Below are 20,220 nucleotides of genomic sequence, written 5' to 3' on the forward strand. Positions count from 1 at the left end.
AGAGCTTTGAGAGGGCAGGAATGAAAAGGCAGTGCACTTACTGCTTGACAGATGATGGGGTATTTGATTCGATTGATGCCTCCGGCAAACACAGTGAAGGTCAGAGCTGTGTGGAAACAGAAGTTGAGGAGCATGTGCCATCCCTTCCGACTGATGCGGATTGTGCTGCCAAAAGAAGAGAAACCCACACCGAATAAATAGTCAGTCAAATAAATATGAATGGCACAGAATATCAGGGGAATGGATTAAACATGGACGCAGAGGACGTTGAAATTATGAGCGTTTAAAAAAAGAGCCGGTTCATCATTCAGATCATTTACGAGGATACAAGGGGGGCGAGGTGTAAATCTGGTGGAATGCATTGCATCGTTTGCAAATGAAATGTTGTAAATAATCTACATATCCATTTTGATTCAATGAATGTACCGACTTCAAAGCCCAGCCATGTCATACGATTCATCGTTCAGATCAGGGATGAAGAGACAATAGGGGGATGAGAAATAAGGAGATGAAAGTTCAGTCAATTGGGTCCGCTCAATATTAAAAAAATATATATTAAAACTGATTGATTCCAGTAGACTGAGTCAATTGACATGCAACACAATAGAACCCCATATTGTGAAATAGGAAATCAACTAGTGTTATGCACCCTTGGGCATGCCACTTAACCTATATTGCTACTCCTTGTCCAGCTGTTGCAAAAAACACTAAGGCTATATGGATCAGCCAATCCAGACGCAATATCCAGGGCAAATAAACTAGATAGAAACAAACAACATAAACAATTATCCTGACATCTATCCAGTATCCTAAATCAGCATTATCCTCATCATGTTCACCAGTGTGATTATAAATCAGGGGGGAAAAGTGTACAGGAAAAAACCTCTGTTGTCTGTGAGAAACAAACTGGCAGAGAGGGAGCGAGAGAGAGACCAGAGAGTGAGATAACAGAGAGAGAGAGAGAGAGAGGCCAGGGAGAGAGAGAATGAGTGAGAATGAGTGAAAACAAGCAAGAACAAGAGCGAGATAGGCAGATAGACAGATATATATATATATATATATATAAAAAGTGAGAAGTAATGAGATAACGAATGAGAGGGAGAAAGAGAGAAAGCAACAATAACCTACGAGGCGTGTCTGAGTGTTATGTGCCAGAGAGGAGAGGAAGAGCTGCTGTTCAGGTGCTGAACTCGACCCAGGAGGCTCCAGGAGAGGCCCATAAATCACTGCAGCCTCTACCTGCCTCCCAGTGTTTTTCATGAGCTTGGCTATGGGCTTTCACAGGTTCAAGTGCATTAACCTGGCACCCCTCCACTTCATCGTTTCCCCGAGAAAGCATGTGGCTAAACTGCCCTCCCGCTTGTTCTCCTTGGCCGAAGGGAAAGGAACGTTCTGAAGGGTGAACTTGGAGTCCGAATGGAATGGGATCTTGATAATAGGCTCACCAGCATCGCTATTCAGTATAAACACTCCCTTTGCTTGAAATACACTAACGTTCTGAAATTCAGTGATGCTACATTACACACTCCCTTGTCTTGGAATACACGTTATGTCAGAAAGTGAAGTTATTTTCAACATATTTAGGACGTTATTCCGATTTGAGATCTGCCTGCACAACTCAGACTTTCACATAAATCATTCATTGATATCAAAGGGGAGACTGTTGTGCATGGATCTCAATTCCGAATGTGGCCCTTAGAGCATTTCTACTGTAAGGAAGACACGGCTTTGGGGATGGAGGGAGGCAAAGCGGTTGGAGTGTTGTACTCCTGCTGCAGCTGTGAAACGACCACTTGTTTCCTCTGACAACAAGTGTCTCCTGACTGAAATCATAGAGCCACTGACACCATCACTCCTCCCAGACTACAGTTACCATGTGTTTTCATAACCCCTCAATCCCTACAGCCCTTCATCCTGTCAATGTCTCTTTCTCTCTCTTTCTTAGAGTCGCCTCATACTGATGCCAACCGTAAAATGTGTTCATACATCTTCATGCTTCATTACAGTCTATCTATTCATCTGCTTTCCATCAGAACCAAAAGTAGTATAAAAAAATGTATAATTTAATTCATCTGTCATTTCAGAGACATTGAATAACTTTCTTTGGGGGGGGGGGGGGGCTTTTATTCTCAGCATAGTGAAAGTATAAAAGGACTGAATGATCGATCACATTAAGTTTCAGTCACTAACTCCATTGTTCGTGATCTAGTGAGTGCCTAACAAAGGGAAAATGAGGCCCCCAAAAAATAACACGCTATCCAGGTTGCCTGGAGACCACACTGGATCATCAGTAGAGGACGACTAGATGAACTGAAAGATAGCACACAGCCCTCAGGGTTCGGAGAGAGGTGACCAGATGTGGTCAGGATCTTATAGACATCAGATTGAGCCATCTCTTTGAGGCAAGCGGTAGTGGGTTACTCATACAGAGACACACACACACAAATCGTCCTCAGATGTCTGAGTCAGACAGACTGCAGAGCTTCATGCAGGCCCACAGCGGCTGACTAACAGCTCAGAAGCATGACGGAGGGAAATAAAAATAAATCCTCAAAAGTAGGAGAGGTGGTGTGTGGCGTGTTATGACGGATACATGACCTGGATGTGTGTGGTTTTTACTAAGCTTAGTTAGTTAACTAACTGTGAGAACTCACTTCAAATCCTCTGAACACAGACCTAAACACACACACACACACACACACACACACACACACAGACACATACACACAGTTTTGAAGGGTTTTTACCTGTGGTGCACGATATAAGTGATGATGGAGGCGAAGAGGCAGAGCAACATGACGGCCGTACAGGCATACACGACCGGGTGCAGAAACTCCCCAGGGTACGGGGGGAAAGACAGCACCTTCTTCAGATCCTACATGAGAAAGAGAGAGAGAGAGAAACATGAATTGTTTAGAAACAATGTACACGACTATGCAATTGGCCTCAATGCTTTGGCATAATCTGCATGACAACAAAGTTATTTGAATTGAATTGAGAGAGAGAAGAGATGAAGAGAGAGAAAGAGAGACAGTTGGGGGAAGTAATGGAGAGGGGAGAGAGAGAGACAAGAGACAAGTTGAGACAAGTTGCCACAAGAAAAGGGCAACCAGTGAAGAACAAACACCATTGTAAATACAACCCATATTTATGTTTATTTATTTTCCCTTTTGTACTTTAACTCGCACATCGTTACAACTCTGTATATAGACATAATGACATTCGAAATGTCTTTATTCTTTTGGAACTTCTGTGAGTGTAATGTTCACTGTAATTTGATATTTCACGTACCATGTAGACAAACAATGTACAAGAAAACGGTTCACCCTATATGGATGAAAATACCCTCAAATTCAAGCTGATTAAATTAAAGCTGCAGCTTCATAGTCATTGTATCATTTCAAATCCAAAGCACTGGAGTACAGAGCCAAAACAACAAGCAATGTGTTAACTTTTGGAGCTCACTGAATATGGATAGTGTATAAAGATTTAGTTGGGTATATATGGATTTTTCTAAGCAGGAGGCTACTAGTTTAATCCAATAAGGTATTTGACGAGTAGTTTTGATTGGTTCAGTGAAGATAGTAAGTTGTCCTGTCAAGTGGTAAATGTTTGAATATGGTGTAAAGGCTCAGGGGCTAAGAGTCAGAGCTAGTGTCGGTTACCCTTAGAGCCTCAGTGATGAGGATGGTGATGGTGATATGTCCAATGAGACACTTTGACCCTGAGAACTTGCCCTTCTTTGTCATCGTAACCCCTCTGGACAGATAAAGGTCCTGTCGTTTACACATTGCCATTACGAAAGCTGAGAATTGCAGTTGTACTTGCAACCTGCCCTCCCTCTTCCTTTTGCCTACTTCCCTCTCTTTTCCTTTCCCTCTCACACTCTCTCCCCATCTTTCCACATACACATCCTCTAGCTCTCTCTCTTTTGCCCCCTTTTTCCCTCTCCCTCTCTTCAGCTTCCTCTCCATCCCTATTTTCTCTCCCTCTCTTTCCCTGCTCTCCCTCTGCCTCTCTCGGTTCAGGCTCCATTAGACTGACTGGTGATGTTCTGAGTGGTCGTCTCTCCCTGTCACACTGTTACATATCTGTAAGAGATCTAGATCAGCCTCTGGTCACAGCCCTCCATCCCTCCCTTTCCCCTGCTCTTCTCTCCCCTGACTGGGCCTATTAGTGCTCAGCACACAGGGCAGCAGAGGTCACGGGCCCCTACAGGCCCCTGAATAAGCCTGTGGGTGAGCCCAGGGAAAGGATTCCGCATGGCTGGTCAGGGAAGTTGTGATAGAGAAGGACAACTGTGTAGAATAGACTTACAGCCATGAACACACACAGCCCTGGGGGACAGCCCTGTTCACTACCATGCATCTTCTATCTGTAGATACCTCAGCAGCAGTGCCCATTCAGTTCTACTGGTGTGATGATCACAGTGCAGCCAAATCAATGGCGCTAGCTTTCGTGTGTCTTGATGGAAGGGATGTGAAAACATCGCTCCAACCCCCCTATCCCATGCAGTTGATGATCACAGTGCAGTCAAATCAATAGAGCTAAGCTAGCTTTCAGATTTCTTGATGGATATGACGTGGGGAAAAAAACATGTTTACCCAACCCTGAAAGAGGAGCAAACCATTCCCAGAGAATGACGCACATACTGTAGTTGTCACGATGATGTGTGTGTTCTCATTGTAACGTGACAGCACAGTAACGCCTCTGTGTGAGCCCTGTAAAGGGCAACATATGCTTCCAGATGTATAGCTCAGATGTAGGAGAGATGCAACTCGATGTTGAAACGTTCTTAATGAGCATCTGCTACTTTAGCAATGTGACATTAAGAGTGAGATTCATTCTGATTATCCATCTCCCCGGGAGTGCTACGTATGTTTTGTTAATTCGGAGAACACATTGACTTGATTGTTTGCGTGACATCATTTTTTTGGGGGGGGGGGACCATTGTTCATCTAGTAATGAGCATTACGAAATGTATGTAATTCTGTGAGTTGCTTTTCTTTCGGTTGCCCAGACACAGCATGCACAATAGAAATGTATGGTATAACAATCTATTGTGTAATTTTTATTGTAAATAAGAATATATTATTTGTCTTAAAACACTTAAAGTGTAACTGACAGCTTTTTAGCAACATGAAATCTCATTAAAATCTGATCATCAAATAAAATGGTATTTGTCACATGCGCCGAATACAACAAGTGTAGACTTTACTGTGAAATGCTTACTTACAAGCCCTTAACCAACAGTGTAGTTCAAGAAGAAGAAAATATTTACCAAGTAGAATAAAATAGAAAGTAAAAATAAAAGTCACATAATAAGAATACCAATAACGAGGCTATATACTGTACAGGGGGCACCGGAGTCTCTGACAATTTTATGGGCTTTCCTCTGACACCCCCACGAAGAATGACACTTTTTCTTAAAATGTTCTGACAAGCAAGCACTTAGAAATGGTAATTTTCACATTTTCATAAATTCTTAGAATGATAAATATTAACGCAACATGTAAAGTGTTGGTCCCATGTTTAATGAGCTAAAATATAAGATCCCAGAAATGTTCCATATGCACAAAAAGCTATTTCTCTCAAATTTTGTGCACACATTGAGCATTTCTCCTTTGCCAAGATATCAAGAAGCTGATTAAACAGCATGATCAGTACACAGGTGCACCTTGTGCTGGAGACAATAAAAGGCCACTCTAAAATGTGCAGTTTTGTCACACAACACATTGCCACAGACGTCTCAAGTTTTGAGGGAACGTGCAACTGCCATGCTGACTGCAGGAATGTCCACCAGAGCTGTTGCCTGAGAATTTTATGTTCATTTCTCTACTATAAGCAACCTCCAATGTCGTTTTAGAGAATTTTGCATTATGTTCAACCGGCCTCAAAACTGCAGACCACGTGTAACCATGCCAGCATCAGGACCTCACATCTGGCTTCTTCACCTGCGGGATCATCTGAGACCAGCCACCCGGACAACTGATGAAACTGCCTGTAATAAAGCCCTTTTGTGGGGAAAAACTCATTCTGATTGGCAGGCCCTGGCTCCCCAGTGGGTGGGTCTAGTAGGCTATCTGTCCCTATATGCACATCAACAACAACAAGTTCATCAACTAATGCTAGCCAGAGCAAGATGAGAGAAAGATGAGCTAAAAATCGAACAAAGGAACATTAGATAAACCCTCTCAAACCTTTCTCGTTGGCTGGCCTTCAAAATTGCACTGATAAACAATGGGGAATAGTAAGTAGCTTGCTCGTCCTTCTGCAGCTTGCCTGCCAATGCATGCTTGTCCAAACCAAGCACCTTAGCTAATTGGCTGAAGTTGGCTAGCTTGCTAGCTAGCTACTTCCAGACACAAATGAGAGAAAACCTCACTCTGACCATTTTACTCGCCCTAGCAGAGCTGGTTAGGCTGTTTATAAGTTATCTAGAGCATTCGTGACTAACTATTCCTTTTTTGACTACGCTTACTGACACCGATCATATTCAGCGGGTGTTGTGCGTTTGTCAATTCATCGGTTATTCTGCTCTCTGGCACACTCAGACGAGAGTGCTCAGAAATCGGAGTAGAGCGCAATAGTGAATTTGCGAACGCGAGAGATATGCTAACTGGATGACAGTCGTTCTGAGTTCAGCATAGCTTGCTAGCTAACCAAATGACACCTGCATCTCTAGCTGTGTAGCCACCAAAAAACGTTATGAGGGGAAAAATTCAGTCACTCAACCACTCCTCCAATGACATGACATCCTCTAAGCAGCTAGCTAGCTATAACATTAGGCTTAGTGTTTTTAGCTTGCTACATAAATATATAAACTAGCCTTCACAGCCTTAGCTACATTTGTCAATTTATGTCCGAAATATTGAGTCATATAATATTGAGCAATATTTTTTGGACTACCAAGAAACCGATTGGTGAATTATATTAATCATGCATTGAACTGCATCCACCTATTCTGCCAAAAATGCCTTACTGTACGTCATGGAATGTTGAGTCAAATAGGACCTATTTTAAAAACCTCTTATGAAGTTGATTTTGTAACATGAACTGTTTGTTTCGTTTCTGCAAAGTTGTTAAAACGATTTCAGTTCCACTTTAATAATTGAACATGTTTCTAAACACTTCTAAATTAATGTGGATGATACCATGATTATGGATAGTCCTGAATGAATAATGAATAACGATGAGTGAGGGGGGGTCTAAACTTGAATGCTGATGGGTTAAAACCGCATTTCAGCCAGTGTCTATTCCACAAGTTACCACCGGCTAAATCTATGACGTTACAATGCCTATTTACTCTGTTCCATCTGACTGTGCAATCCACTGTCTCGTCAGCCCAGCCAAGCAATTTATAAATTTGATCTCCGCTATAAAAAGCATCTAGACCTTCTGACATTTCTTTTAGACTAACATTTAGTTTTCAACAGTGGAGATTTCTATAAATCTTGCTGTCGGTCTCTCCAACATTTGCAATATTGAATTTGAATATTGAAACAATCTCCAGCTGTCCCATAGTAATGAACGTGTCAGGACGAGACAGCCAGGCAGCGATTTTCAGCTAGTCGAAATCATGAATCAGCTGGCATCATTTTTATGGATATATATATATATATATAAAGAAATGTCATTGAATAAAGGTAAAACGAAAGAAAGTGCAGCTAGTTTGCAGTCTTTCCAGCTTCAGTTTGAAGTGATTGTGTTAGCTATGTTATTGGCTAGCTCCTCTGAACAACAGTGTCCTGACAAGTGAGCACATTTTCTATGCCAGGCAAAATCGTACCTCATTAGGTCATTGTTCAGGATGTATCCAAATAAATGTCACTAGAAAACAGCTAAACAAATGCAAATGCGGCTGCTTTGCTGTTATTCTGGCTGCACTTTTTGAGGTGACTGTAAGTTAGCCGTAGTTGGCTAGCTAGCAAGCAATGGATAAGAACCTTGCCAGCGAGTATGGCAACGGAACATTTAAAACGAACCACTGGGTCACGTCCATAGATACAGAACAAAAAGACTGAACAACTGGGTTGCATCTCTTGCAACTGAAGGGGTTAAACCAACACATCATACCTTTTAAAGGGTTAATCAATTGTGTTATGATAAACTGTAAGGTCCTGAGACCTCTGTGTGTGTGTGTGTGTGTGTGTGTGTGTGTGTGTGTGTGTGTGTGTGTGTGTGTGTGTGTGTGTGTGTGTGTGTGTGTGTGTGAACACCTGTTTTGAGTGTTGTGCCCTTCAGACACTATCAGAAGGTGGAAACCGCCTACGTTCATACTCCTCCTGTCTGGGCCCCACCTGGCTATCTGAGGCTCTGAGAATACAACTGGTTTCCTTAGAACACAGGCCTGATAAAACCAGCCACTTGTCAGAAGATGCTTGGACTCGTTCACCTTGTTATGACCCTATACTTGTGATGGAAGGTCAAGTTTCAGTCAAACCCACTTCTGAGCTTTTAATTGCTGACAAGATGGTTGCTGCTGTCAGGGGGAGGTTAGATTTATGAAAATGTTGTTGCCAGGGATACTCACGCAAGGAGGGCTGGGAGAGGTTATATGAGTTACAGGATGTCTTAGACATTTTGCAGAACCTGGGGAGAGCTATCATATACTGTACTCTGTACCAACTTCTGCCTACAATTGTATTACAAAAGGAGAATTTTTAATACTTAAACAAAGAGTATGTGTTTCCTTTACATTACTAATGTATGTTTGATAACTATTTAGAACTGATCAGAAATTGACCAACACAACCGAACCGATAGAACGAATGACCAGCCGACTTGGGTAGCAACCCTACATTTGTATCGGGACTATATAATTAATCAAAAATAATGTTTTTAATGTAAATATGTCAATCATTATTTAAATATGTTTGTAACCCATTGTATAAAAGTGATAATGCCTGAGAAGCCGGTGTTTGGAGGATAAATTGGCACGGGCCAATATATCGTCCAAACACCGGCTTCTCGGGCATTATCACTTAAATATCAACCGCTAACCTCCCCTGTTATTCTAATGGTGAGCGCTTAGCATGTCTTGGGGGTATGATATTTGTACGTCTGTAACAATAACATTATTTACGATTCATTCAGGACTATCTGTAATCATGGCAGCATCCACATTAATGTAGAAGGGTTTAGAAACATATTATATTCTTATTTGTTTGGTCCCATTCTGAATTTACCACAGGTGTACAGTGTACGGCAAGCAGTTTTGCACTTACACTGGTGGGCCCCGGTGACAATAAATTAATGAAACCGAAAGCTTACAGTGCCTTCAGAATGTATTCATACGCCTTGACTTCTTCCACATTTTGTTGTGTTACATACTGAATCCAAAATTGATTAAATCAACTTTTTTTCTCACTCATCAACACACAATTAAGTGATAATGCCCGAGAAGCCGGCTTCAAAGACATTATCACTTTTATACAATGGGTTAAACAACATATTCATTAAACAACATTCATTACATATTTCAACTAAAAACGTTATTTTGATGAATTTAGTCATACTACTTCATCCTTCCACAAGATATAGTCCTGACACAAATCTAGGGTTGCTACTCAAGCCGGCTGGTCGTTCATTCTATTGGTTCGGTTGCTAGAGACGTAACCCAGTCGTTCAGTGTTTTTGATCGGTATCTATGGATGCGACCCAGTCGTTTGTTCTAAATGTTCCATTGTCATACTGGCTGGAAATGTTCTTATCCCTTTCTTGCTAGCTAGCCAACTACGGCTAACTTACAGTCATGTCAAAAAACAAAGCTAGAATAAGAGCAAAATAGCCACGTTTGCATTTGTTTAAGCTGTTTTCTAGTGACATTTATTTGGATACATCGATAACAATGAGCTAATGAGGTACGATTTTGCCTGGCACAGAAAATGTGCTCACTTGTCAGGACACTGTTGTTCAGAGGAGCTAGCCAATAACATAGCTAACACAATCACTTCAAACTGAAGCTGGAAAGACTGCAAACTAGCTTCACTTTGTTTTGTTTGACCTTTTTTCAATTACATTTCTTTGTATATATCCATAAAAATGATGCCAGCTGATTCATGATTTCGACTGGCTGAGAAACACTGCCTACCTGTCTGTCACTTCACAACACGTTCATTACTATGGGACAGCTGGAGATCAAATTTGAATATTGATACAATGTTGCAAATGTTGGAGACAGACAGCAAGGTTTATACAAATCTCCACTGTTGAAAACTAAATGTTAGTCTAAAAGAAATGTGAGATAATGTTTAGATGCTTTTTATAGCGGAGATCAAGTTTATAAATTGCTTGGTTGGGCTGATGAGACAGTGGATTGTGCAGTCAGATTGTAACGTCATAGATTTAGCCGGTGGTAACTTGTGGAATAGATACCGGCTGCAATGTGGTTTTAACCAATCAGCATTCAAGATTAGACCCACCCGTTGTATAATAAACCATAATGACAAGTGAAAGTGAAAACATGTTTTTTGAAATGTTTGCAAATTTATTGAAAATGAAATGCAGAAAACTAATTTAAGTAAGTATTCACACCCCTTACATGTTAGAATCACCTTTAGGAACGATTACAGTTGTGAGTTTTTCTGGGTAAGTCTCTAAGAGCTTTGTGCACCTGGATTGTACAATATTTGCACATTATTTTATTTTTTTAATTCTTCAAGCTTTGTCAAGTTGGTTGTTGATCATTGGTAGACAGCCATTTTCAAGTCTTGTCATAGATTTTCATGCTGATTTAAGTCAAAACTGTAGCTCGGACACTCAGGAACATTCAATGTCGTCTTGGTAAGCAACTCCAGTGTATATTTGTTTTATGTTATTGTCCTGCTGAAAGGTGAATATATCTTTCAGTGTCCATTGGAAAGCAGACTGAACCAGATTTTACTCTAGGATTTTGCCTGATTTTGTCTGTGCAAAATTGCCTTTTCCGTTTCTTTTCATCTTTAAAAAATTACTTGGTCCTCGCAAATGACAAGCTACCCATAACATGATGCAGCCACCACCATGGTTGAAAATATGGTGTGGTATTCAATGATGTGTTGTGTCGGATTAGCCCCCAAGATAGCACTTTGTATTCTGCACCTAAAGTTATTTTTGTTACCACACTTTGCAAGGCATTGTCTTTGTGGTTGAATCTGTATTTGAAATGTACTGCTCAACTGCAGGACCTTACAGATAATTGTATGTGTGGGGTACAATGATGAGGTAGTCATTCAAAAAACACTACTATTGCACAGAGTGAGTCTATGAATCTTATTTATATTTAACCTTTATTTTATCAGGGAGTCATACTGAGACAATGGTCTCTTTTTTCAGATGAGTCCTGAATTGCATAAAACTGAAAATACATACATCAAAAGGTAAATACAAAATCCAAGCAGAAAGAAAAACATGGTATATATGATGTCGCCAAAATCTAGGACCAATAGAAACATCAACTGAATAATCTGCTTTCTACTATTTAGCGAAAGGCAGGACCTATTTCTACAGAAGAAGCCCATTTTTAGTCTCAGCTTCTTAACTAACTCAACAATATTATTTTTAAAAGACAGCTTTTCATCTATCCAGATGACCAGATATATGTAAGCACGGACACAATCAATATGGAAACCATCCAAAGTACATATGCTTAAAGCAGACATATTTTTATGCACTCTAGAGAACAACATATACTTAGTTTTACCTGCATTCAGTACTAATTTAAGGTCAATAAAGTTTTTCTGTAATACAATGAAGACAGACTGTAATTCAGATAGAGCCTGGTCGACTGTGGGGGCAATAGCATACACAACAGTATCGTCATCTTAATTTATAAGTCGATATTGTTCATGTAAACAGTAAAAAGTACAGGACCCAGAATCAACCCCGGCGGGACACCTTTTGTAATATCCAGGAAACCTGATTTAACATCATAAGTAGAAATACAAAGAGTTCTATCTTTCAAGTAATTTTTTATCCAGTTACATGCAGCCTGGTCTAGGACAATTGAGGAAAGCCTCTGAATTAGCAGAGTAATCAACAGTATTGAAAGCCTTTGACAGGTCAACGAAGAGGGCAGCACAATGTTGCCTTTTATCAATACAGTTAACCACATCATTTAGAACTAGGGATGCAGCAGAGACAGGGCCGTGACCAGGTCCAAAACCCATGATGTACATTTAGAATACATTTCAATTATAAGAAATATCTTAGCTGAGAATTAATCAGAAGATTCTAATATTTTAGCTAGGCAAGAAAGTTTAGAAATAGGCAGATAATTATATACACTACCGTTCAAAAGTTTGGTGTCACGTAGAAATGCCCTTGTTTTTTGCAAAGAAAAAGCCATATCTCAGACTGGCCAATAAAGAGAAAAAATTAAGATGGGCAAAAGAACACTGGGCAAAAGAACACTGGACAAAGGAACTCTGCCTAAAAGGCCAGCATCCTGGAGTCGCCTCTTCACTGTTGAAGTTGAGACTGGTGTTTTGCGGGTACTATTTAATGAAGCTGCCAGTTGAGAACTTGTGAGAAATTCCTGCCTTTGCTCATGTAGCTCCTGCAGGTCCTGCATGTGGCTGGTGTTGACTGTGCTGGACAGTTCCTCTCTAAGTCTGCAAACTTAAACATTTTTCATTGCACACTGCAGCTCCCAGATCTCATCCCTATGCTGACGCACCAGGCTGATCCTCTCTGTAAGATGCTGTGGTACTGCAGGTGTCACGTGTGAGAGGCATGCTCAGGGCTGTGTCTGCTGCAGGCGAAGGAGGGAGAGGGACGCTGGGGACTACATACTGGGGCACAGAGGGAGTAGAGGCTGTTGTAGGTAGTGGACAGCAACAATAGGTTTTATTTGGTTGAGGTAGCGAACAAATTTATCCAGACTGGCCTCCGAACCTTGAACCATCACAGTGCAGTTATTAAAAATATGAATGCTATATTTGCGGGTTGCCTCATTATTTTGTTTTCTGACATTCGAAGTTCATTGTTGGTCTTGTGGAGAGCTCTGTGCCAAACATTAGGATCATCCATGTAGAACAGAAGGTCTCCTTTTATTTCCTTGTTCGCTTTTAGGATGAAGTCTGCCCTCAGAGTCTCTGGGGATTCTCTTAGTAACTTAAAAAAAAATCAAAACATTTTCAGGATGTGAAATGATTTTCTTGCACATGATTTTATTATGCGACTTGTTAAGCAAATGTTTACTCCTGAACTTATTTAGGCTTGCCATAACAAAGGAGTTGAATACTTATTGACTCATGACATTTCAGCTTTTCATATATGGCAGCGGTAGAGTGGAACAAACTCCTGTGATTAAAGCCGTTTCTGCCAGTCATAGGTTCAAACACTCCTGCAGGGCTGTGCTAGTGGAGTGATTTGCTAGTTGTGTATATTTTCCTTTTTATATATATGGCAAGGGACCTTTGGCAAAGTCTCATCTCACTCAACAAATAGCTGCAGATGACCCTATATACACATATATATATATATATATACATGCATACATATATACACACACACACACACACACACACACATATATATATATATATGTGTGTGTGTGTGTGTATATATGTATGCATGTATATATATATATATATATGTGTATATAGGGTCATCTGCAGCTATTTGTTGAGTGAGATGAGACTTTGTGTGTGTGTGTGTGTGTGTATATGTATGTATGTATATATATATGTATATATATGTGTATATTTGTATATAGGGTCATCTGCAGCTATTTGTTGAGTGAGATGAGACTTTGTGTGTGTGTGTGTGTGTGTGTGTGTGTGTGTGTGTGTGTGTGTGTGTGTGTGTGTATGTATGTATATATATATATATATATACATACACACACACACACACACACACACACACACACACACACACACACACACACACACACACACACACACACACACACACACACACACACACACACACACACACACACACACACATATATATATATATATGGACCACAATGGAAACAAGTCTTTGACTTTGTGTTCAGATCCTCAACATGTTTGGTATATGTATCTGTTATCGGGGGGGTGTACAATTTGTATGTATTTTAAATGGTCAAGCAAAATAAAATCAAGATGATGAAAAAGAGAGACTAAAGCATGGTTTGGAGGAAGATAGGAGAGGAAAAAGGAGTCCTGGGTTGGGGGGGGTAAACAGGAGGAATATGGAGGAGTGGGGGTGGACGGAGATGTCACTTTCACCAGACCGATGCTACCGGAGGAAAAAATGGTGAAGCAAGCTGCAGGGTGCCTGACTGCCTGCCCTGAACAAATAGTTTGTAGTGTTGCCAGTCCCAGTGTTTATACTCCAGGGGAGATGCAAGGAGAGAGACAGACACAAACCCTGCCTCTAATACTGAGCACAGGGAAACAAAGACTGCTGGGTGATTGATGCCAAATACTGACAGACTGTGTCTGGCATCAACATGATCTCACAACCAATTGCTCCCACTGCATATTCTCTCAATTGCAAAACATCCTTTCATCATTATCATCGCTGGTGTTGTCTCTAGTAGCATAACATACACATCATGCAATATCCAATCATCATACTTTGCCTGCAGGGACATTAAAACAAGCCAGTATATCCCTATTTGTTTATATAGCAGTGATAATGAGTGATTATTGCAATACTTTTTAGCACGAGGCTCTGAACAATTCCCATTCCTCTCATATTCTTCCCAACCCAGCCCTACTCTCAGCGTCAGATAAGGACAGCAGCCAGCCAGCCTCCAACATGATACCTCCATCCAGACCACTCATCATTATTACAATCTTATTACATCACAGTGAGCGCTGCCTGGCTGCCTGTGTGGACTTTATTACTGCGTTTAGCGGTGCCATGACAGCACAATTCATTACAGACTGAGCCGCAATATTACTGTGCCCAAACCGGCTGAGCCTATTCTGGATTAGCTGCCATACTCCGTCTAAACACGCCCCATTGTCCCTCTCCCCTCTGCAGCCAAACAGCCTCTTTATCCCGTGTCTGTGTTGTTGCTACACGTTTAATCCACACGGCACACGTTCTACCCCAACATCCTCAAAATCAGATTACTAGTGTCAATTAAACCTGGCCCAATCCAATCCATAATCTCAGAAGATCCCAGTTACATTGAGAGATTACGAGTCGGTTGGGTCTGGGAGGTGTTGTGCTATGTCGTTGCTGGAATCACTCACCTCTGTATACCAATATTTATTTTTATAAAGATTTAGGGATTATGGTCAAATTGTAGCGCATGCGCTCAATAGCTCTTCCTTGCTCTCTCTCCCTCACATGCATACGACAGAGATAGAGGCTCACACACACACACACACACACACACACACACACACACACACACACACACACACACACACACACACACACACACACACACACACACACACACACACACATTAAAATCCCTTGGTGGACTGCCTGAGGGCTCCTGACTCCATCCAGCACCATGCTTTATCATCCTTGAGCTGCCGTGCTGGAACCAAACTGGAGTGTACAAATCAAACCCATCTACAGCCACCCAATAACACTCAGGGGAGCAGGCTAGTCAAACTCCCTAGACATGCAACATTCATTAACCCCTGTAGGTCTAAGCCCTTAGATTGCAATATCTACTAAGCTAACATATGGAATTGTTTAAAGATGGTCATGAAATTGATAATTTATCCATTTGATATAGAATTTCAGGACCCCTGTAGGTATAAAAAAAATGTATATAAAAAAAAAAAAATGATGAAACATTAAATTTGGGCTTTACTGCTATTACCCATAGAAACACATTGAACAACACATTTGTTAACACAAAAAATGAATCATGTTAACACAAAAAATGAATCATAAGGAGTAAGGTTTTGAAGTGTCTGTCCTATATCTGAGAGATATAAGAAACATTTTGACCTATGTTTGGTCACATTATTTGTGGCACATTTTACCCCCATGCACATTTTTACAGCCCGGTCCTTGTCCGGATCCTCTCGTGTAGAAAAAAGGGAAACTATATCGGCCGAAAGAGAAGATTGAGCTGCAGCCATTCCAATAAACGGTGAGTCTCAAGCATAAACACACAGGGAGCTATTAAATATGTGACCCATTCAGGAAACTAGGCGTATGTCGCAAGTCACGACTTCACAGGAGAGCCTTTTGAACTTACATTTGTTTTTAATCAAAATGCGTTTTTTTGGCAGAAAGGCCTTCTCGAACATGTGAACTTTCATGTGCCTTAATATCAAACGTGTATGTAATCTATAAATACGAATACAATTGTTAAATTACGAGCCTAGTTGGTTTAGCAGTGAAAGACAGCAACCTTCCCGCTAGCCATGATTGGCTGAGATAATGAGTGGGCTGGACATGCCGAGAGATGACTTTGGATTGGTCTGTGGCGTTGCAACTTGTGTCTATAAAATTAGCTGCTCGTAATGCCTACATAGTTCTTTCTACAGCAGTTTTTTCGAAAATATATCACTTTAGCCATGGAGAACTGCAAATATGTTGCTACTTCTCTCAATAACATTGCTGCCCTGAATTTATCAGGCGCTATCGACAAAGGTCAGTTGGATAAAGTTGTGATGATGGACTACTTTGTGGACGACGATCGTGCCATGCAGTGCTGACTGGAACACAACCGGTCAAACAAGCTATGCAAACTAAACGGCAACAACACAGTATGTCTTATAAAAGGGGTTGCAGTCTGCCGTGAAGCTTTCATCAATGTATACAGGTAGGAATCTAGCTACAGATTCAGATATTATGCGTTTCTAATTTTGTCAAAGTTGTTTTAATTGTTAGCTAAAGCTTGCTGTTAGCTAGTCAGCTGGAGTTCGATGGCTGGCTTGCAAACTAACAATTAACTTTAGCTTGCTATGAAAATCGGTTTATATTGTTAGTAACCTTACTCTATGGATTGGGATTATATTTCATATTTTAGCTAGTTAACGTGACAAGTCTAAACAAAAGACCAAGTTAAAACTTGCTGTTAGCTAGCTAACGTCAGCTGAGGTTAGGTGGCTGGCTAGCTAACACTAACTTGTGTATGAACTGTGTGTAACGTTAGTTCTCAGAATGCCATTTCACATTGCTAGTTATTGCCTAATGTTAGCTAGCTAACATTGAACCTATTGGTTAACTTTAGCTAGCTATGACAATCGGTTTGTATTGCTTGTTAAAGCCTGCTGTTAGCTAGACAGCTGACATTAGATGGCTGGCTAGCTACAGTAGCTAACATTCCCTGTATGAATTGTGTGTAGTGATATCTCAGATTGCCATTTCACATCTATTGTATAATAATGCTAAAATATTTGTATCTGGAATTTCTCTTTCAGCATCAATCAGAACACGCCTGACTCTAATCCACAAGTCATACAGTCATCAAAAAGAGAGCTGGTGCAAGCAAAGGCATCAGCTACATGGGAGAACACGTGTGGACCTGACTTGTGATAACTGCAGTGGCCAAAACAAGAACACGTTTGTGCTCTGGTATGCACAAGCTCCACCACAATCTGGACCTTCACTTCCTGATCACAAGTTTGCCTGACTGGTGCTTCGGCCTCACTTTAAGCAGCGCTTCAGAAAGACCAGAGTGAACACTTTGTCTGAGATTGCAGGTGTTGTGAAGGACAGCACTGAGGGGTCAACATCCCACAGCTGGTTGGACTGGAGGATGGTATGGTGCTGATAGAAAGCTTTGGCTGGCAACTACACCTGACTCTGTACTTCAGGCCACTGCCACAGATCAAGCAGTACCAGCACTTCAGGTAAAAAAAATATTTTCATTGTATGAGGTTATTCTTATCTAAACTTGGGAGGTGAATTGATGTTGTGCAGGGTTGTAATGTCTTCAGTTTTTTTTTTGTTCTGTGTTTTACAGCTTCAATGCTCTGGAGCCTGGTGTTGTCGCCAAGGCGTTATCGGACTGTCGGGACCAGGTTTCAGCTGCTGCGCATCCTTCCTCCCATAGATGGTCTGCCTGTGAAAACACCACCTGGACTGGACACAGCTAGACAAACTATATTTGACAAGCTCAGGGAGTTTTGCGACAAATAGGCTATGGACGTCACATGTCCTGCACCAAAGTCAAGGGCAGGACAAAAACAGTCTCTCCGAATATAGATTCCCTTGTTCACGCATGGTTTGGACGGACCAGTCATCAGCACTATCTGCAGTGCCTCTATTCACATGACTCCCACCTAACATATGTTGCTGATACTATTTTTTAAAAATATTTTTTAATCTAATTGTATGCATAACTACCTCGTCTATCACTGATATCGTTACTGATATTGTGTATGTTATTTATATTGACACTGCCTATTTCTGATATTGCTACTATGCAAGTAACCATCTGGCTGTACCGTTTACACCTTCTGTAGAGACCATCCACTTCGCAAAATATTGAGGTGTGTGTGTGTGTGTGGTCGTAACATGATTTTGTGACATACCACAACACTATCAAGTGTCCACCACATAAATATCTTTATGTACTGTACATGTGCACCTCACTCAGGTTTCAACTCCGGTTGATTGACCTTAACTTAGTATTCCATACATGTGATAAGTGCATGTGTAACAGTATATAAAGTATGCTAATGTACTGGTGTGAAGGCATTTGGGCAGTGGTGTGAAAGTACTAAAATTGTTTTGTGGTATCTGTACATTACTTTACTATTTTATATTTTTGGCTACTTTTACTTCACTACATTCATGATACTTTTTACACAATACATTTTCCTTGACACCCAAAAGTGCTTGTTACATTTTGACAGGAAAATGGTCCAATTCCCACACTTATCAAGAGAACATCCCTACTGCCTCTGATCTGGCCGACTCACTGAAGTCAAATACTTTGTAAATTATGGTGGAGTGTGCCCCTGGCTCACGCTAATAAAAGGGAAAAATAATTGTGCTGTCTAGTTTAATATACGGAATTTGAAATTATTTATACTTTAACTCTGCCAATTTAGTACTTTTTCCACTACTGGATGTGGCTGGGGGTCATAACATTTATTTCACATGACCCATCAATACTTTTTATCTGGACACTATTTTTACCTGTAATTGTTCCTTATTGTATGCTACTACCACTTTTAATCTTTACTACACCACACACTGTTTAGCACATGACCTCTCATGTGAATCCTTAGAGATCGGTGGGGCTGGTTTTCGAGGGTGTGAACTATGCTGAATGGGTGTAAACAAAGGAGAGCACTCCAGTAGGTACCACAACTTTCAAAGGCCCTTTTCTCAAGTGTTTTGATAAATGGATCAACTTTCAAAGCAGAGAATTACTTAATTGCAGTGTGTGATATACCATTTTGTAGCTCGGAGTCTACTTTTATCCAATGTAAAAAAATAATCAAATTTTGCTACATAAGACCGATTTGAGCTGGTCAGTCACAATTTCAAAACGACATCACTGTGTGATGCATGGGTGCGTCAAACGACTCTATAAAACATTTCACTGAGGCCCCCTGGCTGCTAGTTGAATGCTCTGATAAGCTTGGAGACGGAATAAGACAGGAACACGCTCATCTTCACTCACTACCACTTAATGTTGACCGAGCCATGCACATAAGCACACTGTTGTTTAAGAGTGTAATGAAATCAAGTTCAATCAAATACAACCCCATCATATTAAGGTCCATTATGAGATAATGAATCTCATTTGATATACAGTGGAACGTCCCTCCAGACAAACATCGTTATTTAAGGGTCGTGTGTATAATTTGTGCTTTATTTATCTACTTACACATCAGAGGATACGGTTAACATCACGTCCCCAGAGTCTCTTCCTCGGCCTTAGATTAAAATGGGGTAACATTTGCTGTTTATCTGAATTATAGCACTAGTTACTGCAGTGTCTTTTCCCAATAGACTTCAAGCTCTACTAAATGCTCTGTGGCGTGACCTTGATCCCGTGTGTGTGTGTCTGCATATGTGCAGCACAGCCCATTCACTGTTCAGCATTACATAAATGTTACTGAACCTTGATGACAACTAAGGGATTATGAGGGAATGGAACTAGATGTATAAATGAACAAAAGAAACAACTTGAACACTGAAGGAGGTAATAACTTTCAAATGACTAGATACTGGATGAAATGAGACTTTATGTATCATGCTTAAGTTACTCATCTGAATGTGTCAATAGAAATACATATATGGAACGGGGAAATGGGGAGGGGTTGGCTAAGGGCTACTTACTGACTTCCAAACTTAACTGAG

General features: G+C 40.7%; 1 protein-coding gene across 2 annotated transcripts in view; it reads right to left on the reverse strand.

The window, feature by feature from the left end:
* Positions 1–20,220, reverse strand: part of adgra1b (adhesion G protein-coupled receptor A1b) — a 287,261-nt gene that overhangs the window by 36,878 nt on the left and 230,163 nt on the right. For both annotated transcript variants that reach the window (XM_014200102.3, XM_014200092.3), the window contains exons 15-16: positions 2,748–2,875; positions 42–165 (exon numbers count right to left, since the gene is read on the reverse strand). In XM_014200102.3, coding sequence (XP_014055577.2) covers positions 42–165; positions 2,748–2,875 — 252 coding nt within the window. The remainder of the gene's footprint in view (positions 1–41; positions 166–2,747; positions 2,876–20,220) is intronic.

Source organism: Salmo salar, chromosome 01, assembly GCF_965601325.2.
Source record: "Salmo salar chromosome 01, fSalSal1, whole genome shotgun sequence".
Lineage (NCBI taxonomy): Eukaryota > Metazoa > Chordata > Actinopteri > Salmoniformes > Salmonidae > Salmo > Salmo salar.